This window comes from Sinocyclocheilus rhinocerous, unplaced genomic scaffold (assembly GCF_001515625.1).
Source record: "Sinocyclocheilus rhinocerous isolate Xijiao unplaced genomic scaffold, SAMN03320098_v1.1 scaffold54, whole genome shotgun sequence".
Classification (NCBI taxonomy): Eukaryota; Metazoa; Chordata; class Actinopteri; order Cypriniformes; family Cyprinidae; genus Sinocyclocheilus; species Sinocyclocheilus rhinocerous.
In genome coordinates, this window is record NW_015647078.1 from 915,234 (window position 1) to 923,904 (window position 8,671).

Consider the following 8,671-nt stretch of genomic DNA (forward strand, 5'->3'; position numbering starts at 1 on the left):
CGCCCCGTGGACCTCCCAGACACCACGGGACTGAGCTGGAGGGAAGGAATCCTCCGGTGTCTGGAGAGCGTCCTGCCCCAAGCCAGAACCAGCCTGCCGTCCGCGGCTCACGCAAGCCCGCCGCTGTCCGCGGCCTACTCTAGTTCACCGGCCGTTAATATGTCAAGCCCAACGAACATTAATATGGCAAGCCTGTCATGCGTTCATGAGGCCCCAGTGTCGGTTCCAGCCCCAGTGCCTGCTCCTCGTAAGCGCCTTCCAGAGCTCGTTCCAGTGTCCGCTCGCTCCGGTGTCGGCTCCAGCCCCAGAGCTCGCTCCAGTGTCTGCTCCAGTCCCAAAACTCACTCCAGTGCCAGCTCCTCGAAAGCGCTTTGCTGTGTCTGCTCCTCCAGAGCACCCTCCAGTGCCAGCACCACGTAAGCGCTACCCTGATCCCCAGTTCAGCACAGGAAGGGCTCCTGATCCTGAGTTAAGCCCAGGAAGGGCTTCTGATCTCCAGTTCAGCCCAGGAAGGGCTTCTGATCCCCAGTTCATCCCAGGAAGGGCTCCTGTTCCCGAGTATAGCCTACGGAGGGCTCCAGATCCCCCGATAAGCCCAGGGAGGGCTCCTGTTCCCCAGTTTAGCCCAGGGAGGGCTCCTGATCCCCAGTTAAGCCCAGGGAGGGCTCCAGCCCAAGAGCTCGCTCCAGTGTCGGCTCCAGGCCCAGTGCCTGCTCCTCGTAAGCGCTTTCTAGAGCGCCATCTAGTGCCCGCTCCTCCAGAGCGCCCCCCAGGATTCCTAGATTTCCCCAAGAAATTTTTTTTGGAGGGGCATATACCCGTGGCCGTGCCAGCTAAGGCCACGAAGGATCCGCCATGGCCTCCTGAGTCCCCTGATCCGCCATGGCTCCCTGATCCGCCCTGGAGGCTCTCCTTGTCTCCGCCCTGTTCCAGTTGAGACTTATATGGTAGTTACATAGCACCTAGACCTCAGTTATCATGAAAAAAGCCAGGAAATTTCAGTTTTGACAATATGGGACCTTTAATACAAATCTCTGCATCAGCGCTGCAGCTGCAACCCCAAACCACTCAAACCCACATAATGACAAGATTATTACAGGATTTTAGCATAATATCCTGGTGCATGAAAAACTCCAAACACTACAATGACAGGGTGCTTTGGGGGTTGTTTTTCTTTTTGTATGCCTGTTTTTTTTTTATTTATTTTTTTTGTGCCTGACCTCAGTCCATTCACCGCGGGACCCGGTGTGCACATTGCTGTGCACATTACTATGCGGTTGCTAACAGCATACTGCAATACTTTTGAACATTTTGTAGCATATTGCTGTAATATTGCTAGATAGCATACAGTTAGCATGTTGCTACTATGGTGAGGTGCTTTGAGCTTTTTAATGCGAGTTTGCTAAGTGTTTTTAGTGCATTGCTATTTGGTTGCTAACGGCAAACTGCTACAGCCGTTAAGATGAGTGTGAGTGTGTTTTAGCGTGTCGGCGTAAAGTTGTTACTAGTTAACATACTGTTAGCATGATACTGCTATACAGTTGAATGATGGCTATAATGATATCCATAATGATAAAAATAAAGATGTAGATTGTATCATTCTATTTTAAAGGAATAGCAGAGTCCACACCACAACTATAATGATAACAGCACAGAGGAACAATATCTTTGGCACTTTACGAATGATTTCTTCCAGCTGATGAACGGTAAAAACACTGAGCCATTCAGAATCCATCCTGCTTTAAAGTGCGCGAGCATTTAAAGCAGCAGACAACAAAACTGAAGCTTGTTCTAGTAATAAACAATACATTATCTTGCGTTCATGTGGATGCTAATATAGTTATTGTTATATTTAGCTTTACAGTTATTGTCCTTGGTGTGAATGGATCTTTACTAAGTTGTAACTCAGTAAAAGTATAAAGTAGTAAAATATACTAAGTATCTATATATCACACTTTTATACACTGCTGGCAATGCAAAGTAGCTAAACCCTGCTTGAAAAGTCACTAAATGTTGCTAAATGACGTCATGCACTAATTACCATATTCCTGATGTAATTGTGACATATTTGCATTGTGCCTAGTGTCAGCCTGTTACATCCCTGCTGAGAAAAAAAGCACACGAGAAACCGTTACATAATTCGTAATGGATTTACTGGTTATAATGGCAATTGTACTGGTTTTAATGGGAACTGTAATGGTGCCTGTTGGTCTCTACTGGTAATTGGTCACCTTCTATTGGTGGCTTGTTAACACTATGTCCTAATGGAATGTGTTCCAAAACACACTACAGGAAACCATTTTTTAAATGGTTTTAATGGTTAAAAGTTGATGGTTTGTACTGTTTGTAATGGTATTGAAATGGTAGTGAAAACCATCTGCACTAAAATCCTGATTTATAATTAAGACATCGAAACTAGATACGTTTTGTCCAAGATTTGTGCAATAGTTTTTTTTTTTTTAAATTGTCACTACAAGGGTCTAAAAAAGTTACTATATCTAGTGACAGTGAAGTTGCTAAGTTGGCAACACTGCTTTTGTACAGTTGAGGAGGTGCTCTGAGCATTTTTTGACATGTTGATATATGGGTGCTAGGGTGTTATGGGGATTTTTTTAGCGCATTGCTTTGTGGTTGCTAACAACAGACATTGCTAAGATGTTTGGAGCATTTTTTAGCATGTTTCTTTGTGGTTTATAGCGTATTTGGGGTGATTTCCTGGGCATTAATATGCATCAGCTAAAGTGTTCTGCACGGTATTCAGCACATTGCTATGTGGTTGCTAAAAGTGTGCTATTATAGAATTAGTAATGCTGCGTTCCGTTTACCTCGGAAGTCAGGAATGACATCACACCTGTGGACCGTCATCCAGTAGAGAAGTCAGAAAACCAAGATAGACGCGTTAATTGTTAGCAATGCCAGTCGATTAAAAACACATAAAAAGTAGTATTTTGCACAGATAACACCATAGTATCATGTCCAAAAATAGAGGTTGGATAGTACAATGTGCACCACTGAGTTTGCATAAGTGCTAATAAACAATATATTACAATAAGTTTCTCTTCTGTTATACACTGAGCAGCCATATTGGATTCTGAAGTTGGCGTTGTTGTGATTCCTCAGAGATGCCGTGTCAGACTTGGAAGGGCGTTCCAGTTAAAAATTCCTACTGCGAACTTGGAATTTCGGAATTAGTTCAAATGGAATGCAGCAATAGTGTGCTGAGTATTTTTTATTTATTTGTTTTATGTGTTGCTATGTGGTTGCTAGAGTTCTGGGTGGTGGCCAGGGCTTTCTCACATGTTACTATGTGATTGGTAAGATGTTCTGAGCAATTTTAGCAAATGTTATACTCTGATGTGCAGTTGTTAAGGTCTTCTGAACATTTTTTTTTTTTTTTTTACTGATGCATTTTTTAGCAAACAGCGCTCATAAGGAAAGTGAAAGATGTTTGTTGTTAGCAGCAGTTTTCTCCTGAGGTGCTTTAATTAACCTGGGCTGGATGTGTTCTGATGCTGTCAGCTGGGAAATGCCGTTTCAATATGGCCCCAAAAACAATGTTGAACAAATGCCTCCCCACCTTCTATTTAAGCCTCGAAAACTTTTCAGTTTCACCGTTATTATTCATCATGAATAACCTCGGCTTCATCCCAGCTGTAAAGCAGAGCGTTGCGATGGGATATTTTGTGGATGTAGCTGCGGGCGATAGCAGGAGAGCTGCTCAGGAACAGGAACAGCACCTGTTGTTGGCTGTAATTGTTTTAACAGGTAGAGAAGATAACAGACTCCTCGCCCGAGGGCAGAGCGTTCACAGCGCTGCGTTTACAAACCTTCAGCAGCTTTCCTTTAATGTTTCCAATATTTCTATGCGTACGCATTTCTGCGTGCTATGCGTGTGTGATGTGTGTACAGAAAAAATACACGAGGAAGAAAAGAAAGAGACGATAGTGAGAATGAAAGAGGTTCAGCTCATGTCATTCATAGTACTGCTAAATGCTTTATTAGAGGTGTTTGCTATTACAATTACACATATTTGGGGTTAGTGATTTAAACATTTGTCTAGCCCACCATAATAAACTCTAATGTCTTAACCAGACATCACACAGATAGTGTTAAAGGTGTGTTTCTCCCCAAAAAATTAAAATTCATCAGTTACTCATCTAATTACTCACTGTCGTTCTAAGCCCTTCAGACTTCTGTTCATCTGTCAAACACAAATTAAGATACATTTAATTAAACTTAACAGAATTTTATCTCACAACCAAAACTTTGACGCTTCAAAAAGTTCATGAGGTAGAAGTGCAGACAAGACCAAGCCAATACCCGTGGCTCCTGGCGATATATTGAGGTCTTATGAAGCGAAACAATCAGTCTGTGCAAGAAGCTGGACATTATTTACAACATTATTACCTTTAATCCACAGCCTGAACAAACGGTTCTTAGCGCATTCACGACTGTCTGGAGTGCGAACTTCCTCAGTCGTAAGCCGATGACACTGTTTGTTTACAGCGGAGAGTGAGAACTCGTGCCTTTTATTGTTTGCCGAAATGGCACTTGCCTGTGCTTATCCTGGCTGCTGGAACCTATTTAAAAAAGATTACGTTTGCGTGTACGATCCCATTCGGGACGTTTGACTTTTCACAGATGTCTGATCCACTGATTCCAACATCTCTCTCAGTTCTCACACGCGTCCTCACTCTCCGTTGTAAACAAACAGCGTCAGCTCATCTGCTCATCTCTCTCAGTTCTTGGTCGGAGTATTCTGGTTTGAACAAGTAGGGCTGTAAAATTCCCTGTTGTCCTCTTTCACATCATCAGCAATGGTAACTTTTACATTGTGAGCTTTAGACGCTGGTACTGCTGGTGAGGCCTCGCTCTCCATTGTAAACAACGGACTTGGTCAAGTAAGAACCCATTTGGGCCCATTACAATGTCCTCTTGATAACGGTGTTGCACTATAGCGACACACACTCATAACATTTTAGCACCCACATAGCAGCGCACTGAAAACACCAGCCTTAGTAACTGCCTAGCATACTGCAATCACTTACAGTACATTTCTTCAGAAAAATTTCAAACTCTAGTTTCTTGCTGCTATCACTCACTGGATTTTCACTGCCAGCAGTTTCTCCATTCGTTGTCTTCTATATGAACCGATAGCTCTCTCGTCCCAGCAGCTCACCGTCCCTGTTTTCTCTTTTCTTATATAATCCTCGTGGATGTCGCGACCCGCTATTTCACAAAACCACCTCTATCCTCTCTTTATCCTGCGTTCAAATCATTCACCTCCCACAATTCTCCATGAAAGCTCATTGCTCTGTCTCTCTCTCCGCAGGGCCCAAGCAGGACATGATCTATGATTTCTGGCGCATGGTTTGGCAGGAGAACTGCTACAGCATCGTGATGATCACCAAACTGGTGGAGGTGGGGAGAGTGAGTAGAATAAGTCTACCTCGGCCGCCCCCTCCGCCCACTAATGGACACCATCCATTACTGAACACTGACCCACTGCTGACCATTACTGAAGATAAACTTTACCAAGAAACCCCATTAGCCAGAGAGCATTCCGTCTGATGAATGTTTTTTATCGGCCAGCCATCTTTAGCATTTAATTGAGCTTTTCTTTGTCCCCTTTCCTCCAAAATGCCGTGGTTACATTTGTTGATAGTACTGTAACATCGTAGTTATTATTGGATCTCTTAGAGAGGGACATTCAGAATCTTTCTGTCATTTGGCTTATTTATTCATTGTCTTTTGCCAAGTTACCACAGTTTTATTGTAGTATAACAGTTCTGTGTAGTAACTGTAGCAACTTTGATATTTTGGTGGAATATATAGTTACTGCATGGCCAGCTTTAGATTTTTGTTAAAATTAGAATTCCTCAACAGACTCATTCACAATTATATTGTACATAGATTCTAATGATTAGTTTGCCCTTAACTGAAAATCATGGGTTTAAGTGTATTATTAATTAAATTCAATTAAATTCAATTAAATTCAATTCAAGTTTATTTTTATAGGGCTTTTCACGATACAAATCGTTGCAAAGCAACTTTACAGCAAATTAAGTTTCTACAATATTTAGTGGTAGCTTATCAGTGGTGACTGTCAGTTAATGTACATATGGCAGAAATGTACGGAAAAATCAATTAAAGACGTAATCAAACAGACGATGAACACTATTAACAGCAATTATTATATGATGCAATCAAACTTATAGCAAAACTTGGTAGTTCTTATCATATAATAATAATAATTATTATTATTATTATTATTAATTAACTTATGTATTTATTTATTTATACATGACTATCATACTATTTTAAAGAGATATTACTATAAGCATAAAGGTTGTCTTTAAACATTGAACAGTGACTAACAAAATATTTTTATCTTATCTTATTGTATATTGTCTCACTACTACTACTACTATTACTACTACTACTACTACTACTATTATTATTATTAGTAGTAGTAGTAGTAGTGGTGTTTCTTTTTTTTCTATTTATAATTGTATTGACCTACATTAAAGGGATAGTTCACCCAAAAAGGAAAATTTGATGTTTATCTGCTTACCCCCAGGGCATCCAAGATGTAGATGACTTTGTTTCTTCAGTAGAACACAAATGAAGATTTTTAACTCAAACCGTTGCAGTCTGTCAGTCATATAATGTAAGTGAATGGGAATCACGGCTTTGAGAGTCAAAAAAACATACACAAACAAAACCAAATTAAAAAGTGCATTACTGCCACCTATCTCTCAAATGGACCATTGACACTCTATCTACAATCTCAATTAGGAGTGTCAATGGTCCATTTGAGAGATAGGTGGCGGTAATGCACTTATAAGTCTGCGATCCGCTGTAATGCAAGAAGAAGAAGAAGACGCCTCACGAGCCGGCTGTCGCTCAGGACAGTTCAGACATTGCAGTGCATCAGAGGTAAAAAACGATATAAATACTGTTCAGTTTCTTGCACAGACCGATCGTTTCGTGTCTTTAAACATCAATGTATCGTCACGAGACGCAGGGGTTAATTTGGGTTTGTTTGTGTATGAAACAAAGTCATCTACATCTTGGATGCCCTGGGGGTAAGCAGATAAACATCAGATTTTCATTTTTGGGTGAACTATTCCTTTAAGTAACATTTTGTCTTGTGTCTAAAGAAAATATATTGACTAAGTATGGTAAGGTCTTTATAATAAATATTGGATCATGGATTTGCTTTAAAAATAATTTTACTTTGTATGGATGTTTTTGTCTTTGGAAAAAGGAGACATCAAAATCACTCTGCTGAAAACAGAAACGCTGGCAGAATACACCGTACGCACCTTTGCCATGGAGCGGGTGAGACTATTGAGATGTTTGTCAATATTCTGCGAACATTTTGTGCTATTAAATGTAAATTAGTTAATGGAGCTATTGCCCATGTGTTATTTTGATAAAATTATGAAATCATGGAAAATGTGTAAGAACATTTTTAGTAAGAACATTCTAATGTGTAAATGTTGTTTCTAATGTTTTCCTAACGAGTAACTTTGTCCTCTATCAGCGGGGTTACCCAGCTAAACATGAAGTCTGCCAGCTCCACTTCACAAACTGGCCAGAGCATGGTGTCCCGTATCATGCCACAGGACTGCTGGCCTTCCTCCGGCGGGTCAAGGCCTCCACGCCGCCCGACGCTGGCCCAGTGGTAGTCCACTGCAGGTAATCAAGCACTGCTTCCTGTTTGTGCACCATTTTTTTATGTTAAATGTGGTCAGTGAAAATATCCCACTAGTGATAACCCTTATAACACATGGAGAACTAACAGTTAAAGATCTGCATCACCAAAAATGACATTTTAGAAGCTTTCTCAGATGTGTATTTTTTCCCCTAACATTTACAACTAAGATTACAGCTGGATACAAGTTGTTACTCCAGCTGTTAGTTAAGGAGATGTGAATATGTCTTAAGCAACCCCCTGTGAGTTTTTGTGCCTCCACTTCACCTTTAAAAAAATGTCTTAAGGCAGTATCAATGCTTTCAGATCTCAAACATGAAAGCATGTTTTTGCTTTTGATGAACTGCAGATATTTGATATTTTCCATGCATCTGCTGCCTATTATAAACCGAAAAATGCTCACACCTGCAGTTCACCAGGATGCGTTTCTGCCCCACAATCTCACTTATTCATGCGGAAGACATCCATGTATCAGATAAAACTAAATTGGACAGAAAACCAATTCGATGAATCATCCCTGAACACTGATGAAATGTTCATCAGTCCCTAAAGACTCATTGGTCCACATTTATCCTGAAAATTTAACATATTTTGCGCAAATCACGTGATGTAATGTGCTCTTCAATTTATCTCTCCATTTTACGTGCTTTAACATTATCGCTTGATCTTTTAATTAAACTGCAGCAGTGCTTCATTCAAGATTGCCTGGGATATTTCTCTCATTTTTTAAAGCATACTCCATTAGTATGCTTCACTGTCATGATGGCCAGTCCAACCCACATGGCACTTTCTTACTGGCATCTGCATAAAGCACCATCATGTTTATTACCTTAATAGTGATACCACAGAATTTTAATACATTGAAATACTTTGTAAATACTATGGTGTATAATAATATGGTGTGTGTATATATATATATATATATATATATATATTATACATTACACTTTG

At 40.5% G+C, this 8,671-nt stretch overlaps 1 protein-coding gene across 1 annotated transcript in view; it reads left to right on the plus strand.

Moving 5' to 3' along the window:
- The window catches only part of LOC107708701 (receptor-type tyrosine-protein phosphatase U-like), a 266,276-nt gene that overhangs the window by 239,417 nt on the left and 18,188 nt on the right, over nucleotides 1-8,671 (plus strand). The window contains exons 21-23 of the mRNA XM_016513005.1: nucleotides 5,333-5,434; nucleotides 7,271-7,344; nucleotides 7,550-7,704. Coding sequence (XP_016368491.1) covers nucleotides 5,333-5,434; nucleotides 7,271-7,344; nucleotides 7,550-7,704 — 331 coding nt within the window. The remainder of the gene's footprint in view (nucleotides 1-5,332; nucleotides 5,435-7,270; nucleotides 7,345-7,549; nucleotides 7,705-8,671) is intronic.